At 32.0% G+C, this 16,056-nt stretch overlaps 1 protein-coding gene across 4 annotated transcripts in view; it reads right to left on the minus strand.

Moving 5' to 3' along the window:
• Nucleotides 1-272: 272 nt before the first annotated feature.
• The window catches only part of PDS5B (PDS5 cohesin associated factor B), a gene marked incomplete at both ends in the record, with an annotated part of 107,552 nt that continues 91,768 nt past the window's right edge, over nucleotides 273-16,056 (minus strand). The window contains 10 exons of one of the 4 annotated variants that reach the window (XM_084235485.1): nucleotides 273-308; nucleotides 1,770-1,908; nucleotides 4,460-4,570; nucleotides 4,663-5,102; nucleotides 8,947-9,052; nucleotides 10,646-10,791; nucleotides 11,421-11,483; nucleotides 12,456-12,575; nucleotides 12,896-13,028; nucleotides 14,668-14,782. In XM_084235485.1, the coding sequence (XP_084091611.1) occupies nucleotides 273-308; nucleotides 1,770-1,908; nucleotides 4,460-4,570; nucleotides 4,663-5,102; nucleotides 8,947-9,052; nucleotides 10,646-10,791; nucleotides 11,421-11,483; nucleotides 12,456-12,575; nucleotides 12,896-13,028; nucleotides 14,668-14,782 (1,409 nt within the window). The remainder of the gene's footprint in view (nucleotides 309-1,769; nucleotides 1,909-4,459; nucleotides 4,571-4,662; nucleotides 5,103-8,946; nucleotides 9,053-10,645; nucleotides 10,792-11,420; nucleotides 11,484-12,455; nucleotides 12,576-12,895; nucleotides 13,029-14,667; nucleotides 14,783-16,056) is intronic. The other 3 variants (XM_084235486.1, XM_084235484.1, XM_084235483.1) reach the window with 3 other exon arrangements.

Below are 16,056 nucleotides of genomic sequence, written 5' to 3' on the forward strand. Positions count from 1 at the left end.
AGAAAGAAAAATATATTTACAAGTTTCGTCTTTAGTTTATGTCTACATAGCCATCACACATTACATTTTCACAAGACTCTAGAGTCAATGTTATCACCATGTGTATGGCTAAAGTTGTATGACCACAAACACATGAGGTCATCAAAGTAAGGTCCAACTGTCCACTCTTCAGCAGTCCCATTTTGTGCAGCAAAGGCTTTATTCAGCCTCCGGCTTGACAACAAATGATTTTTTTCAAAGCTTTCACAAAGAAAGTTATTGGTTACATTTGTTCATCGCCTTTCTCTTTTAGAACTTCTCCGCCGTACCTTAAAAGAAAAGTCACCAGGTGATGAATTAAAATGGGTACAAAGTTATTGCAGAGTAATTAGTATTATTTACCAATTGTTATTCTTGCTTGGTTCAGATTTCCTCTTTTTTTTCCCTCGAAACCTTTCTCCTTTTAACTTTCTGCGCTGGCATCACATACTTAGATCTATATACCATATGAATTGCCACAATAGCCTTTCTCACAATAACAAAGAGAAAACTATTTTACTTCTCTATTTTAATAATTTTAAAGAGATATGAGTAGAAGTCAGTGTTGACAGCAAAAAAGAAAACACAAATATCCTTTTTACTTATATTTCCTTATATAAAAGAAAATATTTGATACCTCTGAACTTAGGCTTACAAATGTCTTTTTGGGAAAGTGAGTTTGGATCCTAACAATTATCAAATACATGCGTGTGTGTGTGTGTGTGTGTGTGTGTGTATATATATATATATATATATATAAAATACTCTTAAGTTCAGGCATGTTACTATTTACTGGCAAACACTAATAAAGCCTAAAAATTTAGTTCAAAAAGGATCAATATTAATAAGAAATACAAACAAAATAAGGGTTTTAATTAAATTATGGTATAGCTTTTGTTTGATGAAGACATCAATCACTATGGACACTTTAGCTTTATTTTTACATCCAAAAAAAAAAACTTTCAGAAACAATGTTTGCCCAATTAGTTTGAGGACACAATTTATCATTTTTTTCTGTGATCCTAACTTACATAAATGAATCCTGATACAGACAGGAGAGATTACATTAAATAGGACAGAGATAGAGATCCAGCATTAGTATATCAAGAGAACAGCTCTTGTAAATGTGTTAATTATAGTACATCAAAGAGAAATATCTGAGATGTATTAACTAGCAAAGTGGTTGTTTACCTTAAAAAAAATTCTCAGAATTTTCACATTCCTACTTTCGTAAGAGTCTATTACAAAGTTCATGAATTACAAAGGCTGATTTTAAAGACATGATTTTATTCTGTATGATTGATGTACTTCTAGTTTCTACAGTGAAATTCAAACAAAAAGTTATTAAGTATAAATAGTATACTTAACAGATAGGTGCTCTAAAAATCAAGGCAAAACCTAAATGCTTAAAAATACTAAACTTGTTTGTTCTTTCAGTTTAAAACTTGACATTTATGTTTTCACTAGGTCACATCTATTATTCTCAATTAGCTTCAGGTTCCCCAAAAAAATGTTTTCTCTATTATTCAAGTCAGTAGGTAAAACAACAGTATAAACTAATGAAGAAAAATATACACTTAATTATTAAGTAACAGCAAGTGCTAACTGGATCTAATCAAGTATTCACCAACGGTATTTCACACTATCACACATGGAACTTTAATAAATACATACATTTATGGGGAATATAACAATAAAATTTATTATCTAATAAAAAAAAAAGAAAAAAAGAAAAAAAAAGAAATACATACATTTACTGTAGAAACTTCCTCTTCTTCTGTTTCTTCCTGTGGAATATCATCATTGACAGGAGAGCTACCTTGAAACACATCTATTTCTTCACTTGAATCATTTTCTTTAGTGGCTGCTTGTTTGGAGCGTCCTACACGGCTAGAGCAAAAAACATTAAATAAAATGAGGACTCTGATCTTTAAGAAGTAGATTTTCCCATCAGAGGAAATACTTGTTTAAAAAGCAGAAAATCTGGAGTCTTTTCTAACAGTGTACCAGTCTTTATCTGACCCTAGAGAGTGTACTTATAAAGAAATCTCATTCATTCACTTCTATATCTTCATTGCTACTATGTATTTCCAAACCATCCTCATCTCTTGCCTTTTTTCTCTACAAGGTAATATTTAAAAAATGTAAAAACAGATGATGCCACCTCACTCCACAGGTAATTCTCTACCGAGAGTAATTTTGGAAATACCCTTAACATATTAAGCTCTGAAGGCTGGGGCCTCCCTAGTGGCACAAGGGGTTAAGCACAACACTGTGAAGCTATCTGCAGCCTCTGCAGCACAAACTCACTCCCCAGCAAGCCAGGGAGCTACCCACATGGCACAGCAGACCTTTCCTGTCTGGCCCGCTGCTCCTCTCACCAGTGTATTTCAGTGGATCCACCTGTTCTGTTTTCCACTCTGCCTCTGGTGAATCCTCTCACCCCCCCACACCTCTGTCATGTACCCCAGTTCTTGTATGCATTAAGTCTTTAAAAAAAAAATAAAGCTCTGAAGGCAGTCCTTGCCTACCTTTCCATATCTCTTTCCATTCCACAATTTTCTGCAACTACAGTTCAGCAAATCCTTCCTTCAGCTCTCTGAATCTGCCAAAATTTTTTCCACTTCACAACCTATACATACCTTAATGTTCCTGTCCCTACTCTCTACCTAATTCCTTCTGTTCCCAAGGAATCAGTTCATCACTTTCAAAACAGAAAACTTCTGATTCCTCAACCTTCCCATTCCATTCCCTTGTAACCCTAAATTATTCCCTCAAGGCACATCTAACAATTTATAATTCCATATTTATGTGTGATTTATTTAATGACTACCTATATTTTATATTGTAAGTTTCATGAGGACAAGAATCATGTCTGTTTTATGACAGTATAGCCCCCAATACCTAGTACTCTCTGAACGAGAAGGCAATCAAAATATGTAATAGATAACACCAGTTAATCAAATATTTTCATATTTTTTAATTAGCTTATCACATTTAAAAGCAATCTAAAATGTGTATTGTTTAAGGCCCTGCTCAAGTCACATAATTCTTTTAATTGTTTCAGTTTTTCAGGATATAAAAGAAAATACAGTAATAACATGAAATTAACATAATCCTTTTCAATTCCACTGAGGGCAAAACAGGAAGAACAGGCAAGTCAAAACTTATTAAACCAAGTCTAAAACAGAGCTTTCCAGTAAAGGGAAAACAGACTGTTAAGATACAATATACAACCTTTCTCTATTGATTTTCAAAAAGAAATAACCTGTTTCGTTTACAACATTCATGTGAAAACTGATGTAATTTTATAGGATAACAATTATGTAAGTCCTTATTTTTCTTTTCCTCAAATATAAACAAGTTAAAGTTATGAGCGTGAAAGGTATTTACCTCATTAATTTCTTATCATACAATTAACTATTAAAAGTTACTGTTTCTTTGGAATCCTTTTTTTTTTTTTAACAAAAATACTAATTTTCCATGGTTGAATGCAAACACATTTATGAAGCTGACACAAAAATAAACTTACCTTTGCCTTTTACCTGAGGGAAAAAATTAAATGGAAGAAGGTATGAAGTACTGGCTAGACACTGAAGCAATTTTCCTCTTCCTGTGGAATACACAGGAACAGGAAAAACTTCTAAATACCTAAGTATTTAACCAAAGCATGTTGTGAACTCTGAAGTCAAACCATTGATTTAATTATGTAATGCAATTACTCTCAGCAAAACTGCAGAATTTCTAATAGATGGCATGCTATTTTACTTAAACACTTAAACAACTGGGGGTGGGATGGGGAGGTGTCAAATCTACAAATTGTAGCACTGATGTTCCTGTCACATTACTAATTTTGAATACAGATTTCTTATTATAACTCTCTTATAAACGTGTTTGTGTAAACAGTCAAAATTACCTATATGTACATACAGATGTGTTAATTAGAAAAGAAAACCAGGATACCAAAAACATGAGATCAGCACGATCACTTCTATGGATATAAATTAAGAAAAATGATGTCCATTACTTTCTTACAAAATTCAAAGAATAAAAGTAAAAATAAAAGCCATTTATTAGAGTTAAAGTTGCTGAGAAAAGACATGAAGAAAAACTAGTTTGCAATGATAAGGCATACTTGTCAATATGGTGTGATTATTTAAAAATACCTTATCTCTAGATACCATAAAGCCTGTATAGGGAATAATAAATTATTTAGTATTCATTTATAAAGATTTGCCTAAAACCTATAAAAATATACAAATGTTAACAGAGGGTTAACTGGGACATTGATCACCTAGGCAAGTTTGTAAAAATTTATCTTCCCTAGTGTTATGGTTTTAAATATATGGGATTTAAAACAGTTCTATGTATATTGATAAATTTATGAACTTTTGCAAATAATTTGAAATTGGTTTGAAATTTAATATTATTTACAACTTACACATTTTTTTTTGGTTGTGATGGTGATGGCGTTTTTGATGGTCTTCCTCGTCCTTTCTGTGGTGTGGATTGTGTGGATTCAACTGCACTAGTTTCAGGAGACTCTGCTCTGCTTTGGGGAAGACCCAAATGTGGATAATATCAAATTATGATTTACAATAGAGTGACTAAATCTATGCAGAGTTCAGAGTCACACATAATTACCTCTGTTGAGCTCTTCTTGATGCTCGGTGCTGCTTGCTTTTTGACTTCTGTTCTGTGTTTCCACTTTGTCTTTCCTCTTCTTCCTCCTCTTCTGTTGTCGAAGGTCCAGACTTTTTTTTGTTTCCTTTTTTAGAAGTTTTTATTGTTGGTTCTTCTTTGGGGGTCCCTCCACCAATAGGTTTTGGTGGTCGGCCCCTTTTACCTTTTTTTGGTGGACTATTCTGTTCATCCTCATTTTCTAGTATATCTTCCTTGAGCCTTTTTTCCTCAGACCACTGCTGTTCATCAGATTCTGAAGCTGTATGGCCTCTCTTCCGTCCACGCTGACTACCTTTAGGTTTCTGTTCCTGTACCAATTTAGTCAGGTCATCCAAACCTAACTTCTCTTCTGAATCTGTGACAGTTGTTTTTTTCCGGCTTCTAGGCTTATCCAATTCAGACTAGAAATAAATGTCACAATTTCAAACATAAAATTTTATTACACATTAATCTGAAGAATGAAACCAAAAAGTTGTTACCCACTTCTGTTAAATTTTCCATACACACACATACATAAAACACAAATACATATGGCTGATGTGCTGAGTTAATATGAATAGGTTTGCAACAATTTACATTTTTAAAAATCAGTGGAAAAAAATCAGCGGGAAAAAAGTCAAATTATCTGAGTACCTTTTTTGTGTTTCATTAGTCATTAGCATTTAATTATGTTCTTGGTATTATGCCCATTTTCCTATTTGTTTACTGGAATTTTATTTTTTAATCTACAGTCTTCTATACTTTTGTGTTATCTTTAAATTTTATTTTCTATATATTATGGACTGAATTGTGTTCCCACAAAATTCAGATGCCGAAGTTGTAACTCTTAATGTGACAGTATGCAGGGATGGTGCCTTTAGGAGGTACTTCAGTTGAGATGAAATCATGATGGTGGGGGTCTGATGATGGGATTATTGCCCGTCAAAGAGAAGCACCAGAAAGCCCTCTCTCTGTATTTCTTTCCCCATCATGTGAGGACTCAGTAAGAAGGTGGCCCCCTGCAAATGAGAAAAGAGCTCTCATTTAAATTAAATTGGCTAGTACTTTATCTTGAACTTCCAAAACTCCAGAAATATTAGAAAAGAAACTTCTATAAAGACTCCCAGTATATGGCATTTTTTTATGGCTGCGTGAACTTATTTAAACATTATTTTATCTGGTTTTAGAATGCGATGTTAGATGAGGTCCTAAATTGTTTTTCCTCCCATCCCCCCAAAAGACTGATTTGTATGCTTCCTTCATTTTGCATTATGTTTCTAAAAATAAGACTGTTTCTAGGCTATTGTAAGAGTAGCACAGTGTGTTGTTATTATAACTAGATATGTTTGTGTCTGGCTGGGTTGATCTTATTAATCCTCTTTTCTGTATTCACTCATTCTTCCACATGGACATAAAAATCACACTGAAATTCTAACAATTATATAGTCATTTAGAAAGAACAGTCATCTTTTTAAATTTATTTTTTCCATGCAGGAAAAAACATGTCTTCTCTCTCTTCAAGTCTTCTTAATTTTCTCAATTTTGACATTTCCTCCACAAAGGTTACATTTTCCCTACTTCTTTTTAAGGTTATGTTTAGATCTGTCTATCTAATTTTGTTTTTTGTAGTTGCCACTGTAGTAAATTCCCTTTCTCCCAAGGCTTTACTTAATATAAAATTAAATTACCAGAGTAAAGTTAGCCACATATATATATATGTGTGTGTGTGTGTGTATATATGTATGTAAATGATTATCATGCTAAATTCTTAGTATTTCAATTCTCTAAGTATATAAAAATGAAAATACATGCATCTGCATTTTTCATTATTACACTTTAGATACCTAGTTCATGTCTTCCTAAATTAGTCAAAATAATAGTGGTGAAAGCTGCTTGTTTTGATCCCAATTATTAATAAGACTACTTCAAGTATTTATTTTGCCTTTAAGTAGAATGATTAAATTAGTGACTACGAATTAAAACAAAATTTTTAGCATGTTAAGGAAGCATCCTTCTAGTATTGGTTCGCTAGTAATTCATATCTGTCATGAATAATTTTAAATTTTACATCATTTTGGCATGATCAGAGACTTTCTTTTTAGTGCTTTTTTATTTGGCATACTGATTTACTGTATTATATTAATGATTTATTAGCACTAAATTATCCTTATATGCCAGGAAAAATATAAAACCTTTGACTGATTTTAACTTGCAAAATTAACAAACTTACATAAATTAAAAATTTATACATAAAGATAAAATTGCCCAGAAATGGAAAGATAGGAGGAATGTTAAATTAAAACTAAATTTGAAATGCCACCTTCAATTTTACAATGTTACAATTCATTTTAATGTCCAAAGTTCTGAAAAAGTGTTTGAATTCATTGGGAAACTTGAGTTCCTTTGAAAAGGCTGGTGGAAAACAAGAAATTCAATGTTGGGATTTTTTTTTTAAGAATACCATAAAATAATCTAGTTTCCTAAAGCACTACATTCTGTAATTTCTTTTTCAGTTCACACTATGTCATTTTAAGAACAGAGGAAATATAAAATTGAAGCTAGGAAGCAGAAAATGGGGGAAATATGCTAGCTATAAAACTAAATATTTTAATATAATGGTATATGGACAATAATTCCTTTCCTGTAAAATTTCAATGTGAAAAGCTGGTGGGGTGCAAAGACAATGGTACTCTTTCACTATAACCTATTGGCCTTTAAGAGAACTGTCTCATAATGTTCACCTCCTTTGAGGCTATTTCAGCTAAAACTAGTTTATTAGTATGGTTCTTGTAGAACTTCTAAAAAATGAACATCATGTCTCATGACAGATAGCAAAAGGTCTCCAATGTAATTATAAAAATAAAAGTCAAAAGCTCAGAATTTAAAAACAGTCCTACGAACCATAGAGACTTTATTCTATATTACTCCAAAAGATAGACTGAGGAACAGAATTTGTAAGATAAATATTAAGAATTAATATGAAATCATGTTTCCCAAAATTTTTGGAAGGGATAGGCAAGGGGAGGAATATGCAGGTGTGGGAATGGGTGGCCTAACTGATTTTCCCAACAAATGAGAGATATTATGAGCTCTCCACTTAACGCATTTCAAGCATATGGTAACCACTCTCATTAATGATAATAAAAAATTTCTGCACTAAGTGACAAGTAGGACTAGAAGACATAAATACCTTTTCCAATTCAAGGATTCTCTTCTATAAATCCAGATAACAAGATTCCTTTCTGGCTAAGCGATCAATTTTTAATTCTGGTTGGGTGAAATTTTTAAACAGCCAATAAAAATCAGAATTTAAAATTTTAAATGGAAAGAGAATTAATCTGGCAAAATAATTACTAAAGATATGTGAAAATAACTTAAACCTCTTGGTGTATGTAATGATGGTCCAGTGGAAGACAAATAGGAAAGTAATATTCAGAGAAAGTCAAGTTATTTATTACTAACCTTCCACCACTATTAATCCAGTAGATTCAAACACATTAACTTATGGTAATTATTTATCAAAAATATTAATCATTAGAAAAATAATAAAACAGCAGCATAAGCAATTCATTTTGGACAATTCACTTATTCTGACAGACCTTACCCAGTTAAGTATCCGGATTTTACAGATAAAAGAAACTGACTCAAAAGTCTCATCAACTGTTTATAGAGTTAACCTAGAAAATCAAAATACTCCCAATTCTAAGGCCATCAGGTTGTGTTTGAATGTATAACTATATTCTATACTTGCATAAAAACTAACGAATTTGTCTTCTAAAGACAGATGCAAATTATGTCTATCATACAAGTTATTACTGCGAGTAAGACTTAAAAACGCAACAGGGACTTTACAAGAATTACAGCATTTCCTACTTTTACTAGCTGCTTATTTAAGTAATTAAATGCTCAAGAATCAATCAAAATGGAGGAGCTCTTAAGGACCCTCATTCTAGTGCCCTGCTCTAAAACTAAGTCTAAATTTATTGTGTTTTTAAAAAAGCAGAAGTAATTTGTTCTGAGTATGAAATTGGCATGTTTGATTTCAAAGATCTAAGAAATAAAGATTACTTATTTGAATGACAAGAAACACAAAAGACTCAATATACTGAAATAACAGTGGAAGAGAAACTCAGATTTACAATTAAAACCATTAAAAGAAAATGAAATGCCACATTTAAGAGTAACTTTAACTTGTATCAGTGTAAAAATATGATTAAGAGTAAAATTATTATTAAAATTGTTATGAAATCAAACCAAGTATCTCACCCTTACAAGATCAGAGTCGTCTCTCTTGTCATTTTTTTTTCCTGGCAAAGGTGAAGACATGGTATAATCTTCATTTTCACTGTGATCCATTTCAGAACTATCAAGCCTTTGAATAGACATTTGCAATTGCTATTACAATCACAAAAGCATACAAGCCTTTTCTGTTCCCTAGTGTAGCTTTATAGCTTTACAAGAAAAAGTGTCACTCTTTTTCAAAAAGTATCAGCTATAGCCTATCAAATTTAGCATTAATCAACAAGCAATGAAGCACATTAAATTTATTACAGGGGGGATTCCCTGGTCGCGCAGGGGTTAAAGTCTCAGCACTATCAAGCTATTCTCCAGCCACTGCAGCATGAATTTGATCCCTGCCCAGGAAGCTAACCCACATGGCACAGCAGACCTCTCCTATCTTGCCCACTGCTCCCCTCAGCAGTGTGTCTCAGTAGATTCACCTGTTCTGCTCCCCACGCTGTCTCTGGTGACTCCTCTCATCCTCACCTCTGGCCTACACCCCAGTTCTTGTATGCATAAATCAAAATAAAGTTTTAAAAAAATTTATTACAGGAAAATAAAAAAAATTACAAATTTAATTTTTCCCCTAAGTCTTTTTAAAACCTAAATTCTATTTATTAGTGGGAACAGAGCAAATCAGAACTTTTCTTGTTAACAAGTTGGGCTGGCCTAGCTTACAAATCTTCCCTGTTCCCTGCCTCTCTCTTATCCTCATTCCACATTTTTTTCTCTCTGTAGCATTTTACACCCTCTATCATACTACAGTTTCTGTATTATTATAATTACTGGTTATCTTTCCCTGCAAGAATGTAACCATGGATCTTTTGTCAATTTTACTAATAAACACTTGGCTCAGTATCTGAAATAGAGTAGGTACTCAATAAATACCATTTATATACATTGCTGATCCCTAAATTTCAATCTCTGGCCCAGAAACCCAAGTTCTAGACTCACATATCCAATTGCCCACTAAACACTTCAATTGAGTTTCCAATGGCATCTCAACTTTAAAACAGACAAAACAGATGTTTGGACACGCTTCTTTTCCCAAGTTCCACAAAATTCCCATGCACGCACGCGTGTGTGCATGCACGCACACACACACACACACAGTTCCTTCACAATGCTTCTACATCATATAAAATGACACCATATTTTAAACTCATGTACATGGTAAAAAGAAATTCAAAGCATACCAGAGTATAAAGTGATCTCTCTACCAGATAACCATATTAAGATGTTGAGTGCTCTTCAAAACCTTTTTGTACATTAATAAGCAAATGAAAATACATCTCCAAAACGCAAAGATACCCTAACAGTGGTCTAATTCCTTGCCTTTTTCATTCAAAGTATTGTTATAACTCTTCCATACTAACTCATACCTCATCATTTTCAATGACTGTTTTCCATTTTGGATGTACAATAATTTGAGTTTTATAACTGCTAAACATTTAGGAACTAGCTATTGCCACCAACACAGCTTACCCCCACAAGTTAAAATAGGAAAGGCTAAAACAGAATACCAACTAAAATGAGTGAGCAAATAAATATAAACTTGCAAATAGTTAAAATGTTTAAATGGAATGTTCAAGTATGCATTAATTTCCATTCAGTGCGATTAAATGTCTTGGGTTACATTATTTTAGCTCTCATAGGCTTGTTGGAATCCTTAAATGTTACATACCTCCCTTTAATTCTTCCAGGAGAACTTGGATTTGAGCTGCTACTTGCATTGCTTACAGTTTCCATTCGTGAAGATTTTGTCTGAGATTGTTTGCCTGCTGATGAAAGTGGCTTATTAACAGCTCCTAGAACATTGGTTGTTTTTGGCTGGAAGGAAAAAAAATATATATCTCCTTTTATTTGATTAATGTCAAGAGAAATATAAAAAACCATATAAACAGTAATTTTACTATTGATGTAAACCAAAGGATTTACATACGAAACATGAAAAATGTGCCTATCTTTAAACAAAACAAAGATTATAAACGGAATTCACTTAAATAAAAAATTACATAGACAGGCTAACGGCAAAATTTCTTAGTTAATGTAAGGAAAGGCTCACATAGAAAGTGAAAACAAGTGTGATATGTAGTCAACAATGAAAACAGATTATCAGGCTCTTGGTATGGAAGGACGTAAGATATCCTTTATAAGATTTTTTTTATATAAGATTTTATCATGATATTACACTAGAATAGGATAGGATAAGATAGGATATTTAAGGACTAGGTGTCCACAGCTTTATTATAATCTAAAATATAAGTTCATGTATTTTAGTTCAGCCTGCACCTACATAATAAACACAACTATTTCCTACTAGTAAATGTGAAATACCTAATAATTATAATTTCTACCATGAGATTAAACAATTTCTAAATACAAATTAACATAATAATGCCACTAATCACACAAAAATAAACCACCACAAAGAAGTTAGAACAATTCCCAAAACATACTTTTCCAGGAGTAAAAAACGATTTCATTTCTGGAGGCAGATAATTTTTGGTGTTACTGAAGTTCTACAAGCAAGGGAAAAGATGTAGTTGGTAAATATTGAAACAATGTATCTATGAGGTGTTCAAAACTACAAAAATCATACAGTAAATTTTCTTTAAAATACAAAATAAAATACATCTTTATTTAGCTATATAATTAGTTGAAACACAGAATTTCAGTCATTAATTTTAAATATTGTAATAAGCACAAACTAATCAAATACCACCTATAATAGTAACAAAAATATAAAGTTGAGCTCCAACATGCAAAAATTCTAAGAGCGCATCAGAACACACAGGCTTCTATAAAAACACTCTCCAAGAAAAGATTATCCTAACCACACCAATGTGTATGCTTAGAGCAGTCCTTTTTATCTATTGGTTGAACCTACAAAGGATGTTCCAAATCTCCACACAATGGCAAGACCTTAACTGGTATTTTGCTGGGGGTGGGGAGGAGAGGATACTGGTTATTTTCATACTCTCAGTTATTTACTACTACATTATGAACCTCTAAGAGAAATTCTGGAAAACCCACCTTTTACATCTTATACAATGATTGAATTGAGAATGTTCTGAAACAATCTTGTGTTTCAGGGTCTTGGGCCTCTTCCACAGTTAGTTCGTTTCACTTCCTCATAACCAGTTATAAGTCTCAACTGAGGGTTAATAACTTTAGACAGCATTTCTACCCCAAATTCTCCTTCTCATTTTGGATGAATGGCTATTAAACTCACATATTTACATGTGTGATCATACTTTTGCTTTTTCTTGTAGACTGGGTATAAACCTTTGAAACAAACTAAATTATCTTAAATCTCTAAAACTTACGTATGTCCTTCAGTTTGGCCCATATTCTGTTCTTAAGCCACATTTTAAGACTTATGGCAACCTTTTCATGATATATGGGACAGTTCTTGATAACAATCCTTCCTGATCTTCCAACATCTTGAGAGTACTTTTTATTTCAACTTACACAAATTCTAAAATAACTACCTTATCAGGCTGGGTGAAAAAACGAGCTGGTAGTACCGGGTCTTTAGGAGATTCCAAACTGTATGTGGTGCTCTTTGACATGATGATATTCATGGCAACATCACACACAGTGTACAGTTTCTGCAATGGTATTTTAAAAAAATTAGATACTTAAGTTGTATCCTAAATTCTCTGAATTAGGAGTAATTTGAAAACATGAATTAGTGGGGGTTTTTTCCAGTACAATAGTGTAAGTTAAAATGTTTACACTGACCATTCTTTATATTATTATTAGTTTACTGATAAAGACATTACTACTAATTCTGTATTAGTAATTTGATGTATGTCTAATAACTACTAGTAGAAAGAATGGTGTTTACAAACACTACAGAAGTTTCATACTCTACTCTCAAATGTTGAAAGTGACATGGATTCATAACGATTTATAAAGAATTACTTACTTCATTCATTTTTGCATCATCTGGTCCTTGGGCATCTTTTGTTTGTTTAATATTTTCTACCATCTTTCTGATAAATGCATGGCTGTTATTTTCATTTTTAGCCATCAATATTTCCAGAACAAACCAAAGACATCTTGAAAGCAAAAAAGAAAAATTAGCTGTTAAATACAAAAAAGCCAATGTCACAAATGCATATCATTTCAACAATGTAAGTAATCCCCCCTTCTCAAAGTCTAATTTTCCTACCGAAATAATTTAAAAAGGAATTTAAAGGGTGGAAAGAATGAAGTGATCTTAACCCTTTAACCATGACAGGGAGGGAAGACTGCCTAAAGGAATCACTAGAGCATAAAGTAAAGCCTCAAATAATCAAGACTGACTATATCCCTGACTGAAAGCCTTTAAGAAAATATAACTTCCTTACTCAATAATTAAGAATTTATTTATCAAAAATTAGAGAGTACGAAGTCATGGTTGAAAACTACACACACTATATTTTCTTAAGGAGAGAAAAATTAAAAGACAGTTTCAGTAGCTCAATTTTAGAGTTAGTTATATAAAATTCAGTCCAATTAAAAAAAAAAACCAAAAGTGCTTTGTCTCTAGTCTTATACAGAAAAAACGGAATACCTATAGCACCAAGAAGAAAAGCAATGGGATAAGAGAAGGGCAATGTAAAGTAAGGTATCATTCCAGAAGGGGAAAAAATATGTCAGATATAGGATAAATTCTTCTGGAGTGGATATAAGATAGAATGGAGATTACTCACTGATGTACAGGGACAATTTGGAAATACAATAAACAAAGTTTACTAACTTCTAAAACACATCATCTATTTCAAAAAAATCAACATTCTCTGACAAAGAGGGGTGGCTAGTTTTCATTAGTTATAATCATTCTCACTCAGAATTCATTTTGGGAGAACTAATTTCTTTAATCTTAAAAAACAGAAATTGTGGCAGAAAGGAGATTTTCCCTTGCCATGAGAAGTTATCAGTAGTTTGGTTTCATTTCTCCTGAGGGTCTCAAATATTTGACTATAAAATATTTAAGAATTAAGAAACCAAACGTTATTTTCCTTTAATAGGAAGCTAAAAGTATAATAATTTATTCAAAACCACAAAAATCATCCTTTATTATAACAGAATGTGGGCCAGGGTCTCCACCTGAAGAACTATGCTGGTCTTATAAAGGTTTCACAAAATACCATTATATTCTCCATTTCCAAGCCCAAGCATATATACGCTTTCAGTCTCTGACAATAATATTTGAAAAAAATTACAACCATCATAAACTATAATTAAACAATCAACAATAAAGTAGTAAAAGGAAGTAATTCCCTGGTTATCAATTTTGCCATTGTTAAATTAGACCATTCTCTCTTCCTTATAGAGGATGATAAATACCGCAAAGAAAATACCCTTATTATCTAAATTAAAGAGCATTCATTCATTTCATATGTAAATCTATAGAGTTTCCGATCAAAATAGGAAAAGATAAAAACTGAATGGAAACTTTTAATGAATTGTTTCAATAGAAAAGAAATGTCACACTTTTTTAGAAAGGCAATAGAGCAGTAGTACAATTATACTAAGCTGAGGTTTTGGGAAAATATTTAAGAAATGAAATATGAAAAGAAGAAAAAATAAATCATGAAAAGAATCTTAAATGCAAAAGGAATGAAATAAATCTAATTAATTATGAATGAGAGTCCATTATTATCAGAGAAAAAACTTTGAGAAAATATGAAAATAGGATGACAAACGTCTTACTCTTTAACATCTTTAAGCTGTTCAATATCCTGTACTTTGACATAATCTGGGTCATGTGCCAAAAGGTGAATTGTGTATGGAACAACATACTCTGGAAGTAGAGACAATAATTTTTCTGAAAAAAAAAGGGGAAAAAAGAAACATCCAGGTTAGAAAACCAAATTTACTCATTCATTGTTTGTCTATTTGCCTCTCTAATACTATACTTCCTGTATCCCAGTAGTTTACTACATTAAGGCTAGAAAAATATATATATATTGGAATATCCAGAGCTGAGGTACCTCATAAATTAAAGTTTATTCTTTCATCCATCATGTCCAATACTGAAATGCCTCCTAAATGCACCATGTACTAAGACTACAAAGATAAGTATTATAGTTTTCAAATACATATGGGAAAAGTAATCCAAACAAACTATGTCAAGACTAAGAGACTTAAGAACTAATTTTCTTACTATAATAAGCAACCTCAACACTCTTATAAGCTGCTGAATGAAAAAAACTAGTAAATCTTTCAAAGTTAGTTTGGCACAAAAATGGGAACTAAAGGTTGATAGTGTTTGTAACAGAAGAACAGATATAAAGGAGTAGACTTTAAGAGCTTCTGGGACATTTTCAATAATAAAGAAATATCACCTTACTTTACATTCAAGTACTTTTTTGTATTTTGACTGATTATCGGCATATTGTATTAGAGGTCAGAATGATAATCCCAACTAGCTTTATTAAAGGTAATTCAGAAGACTTAGGATTCATATTCTGAACATTCTGCCTATACTTCCTTTCAAAATAAAATTTCAAACCAATGTTCAACCTGAAGGATAATAATCTATGTACGAAAAGACAAATTTTCTTTACTTCTACTGGTATTTTTAGGTAATACCAATTTCAAGGTAGATATAGAAGACAAAAAGTAACAAGGGCTCAAAATTTTGTTAAATTTAAATGAAAGTCTGTTAAATATTTACTAAGTGATTACTATTTTCTAGGCTTACTATTTTTATTGGGGCTTACTATTTTAAACAAAGATGAATAAGAGTAGAGAAAGAGTGAACATAAACAGAAACAGAAGTTATACTTCAACACAGAACTGCTATAAAAATAGCTAACAACTACTGAGCACTTTTATTGACCGTGCATTATACCAGATGCTTTATATGCATGATTCTTTAATACTCATAACAACTATAATAAATGAGTATAATTATACCAATTTTACAAATGAGGAAACTAAGACACATATTACTAAAATATCCTGCCCAAACACAACCATTAAATGGCAGAGGTGTGACTTGACTTCAGAGTCCTGACTTTTTTTCAAAGCAAGGAATGAAGAGAAAGAAAGAGGGTTACAGTGATACAGTAATAACAAAACTGTATCTTAAAAGAC

The sequence above is a fragment of the Talpa europaea genome (genome assembly GCF_964194135.1).
Source record: "Talpa europaea genome assembly, chromosome: 6".
NCBI classification, from domain to species: Eukaryota; Metazoa; Chordata; class Mammalia; order Eulipotyphla; family Talpidae; genus Talpa; species Talpa europaea.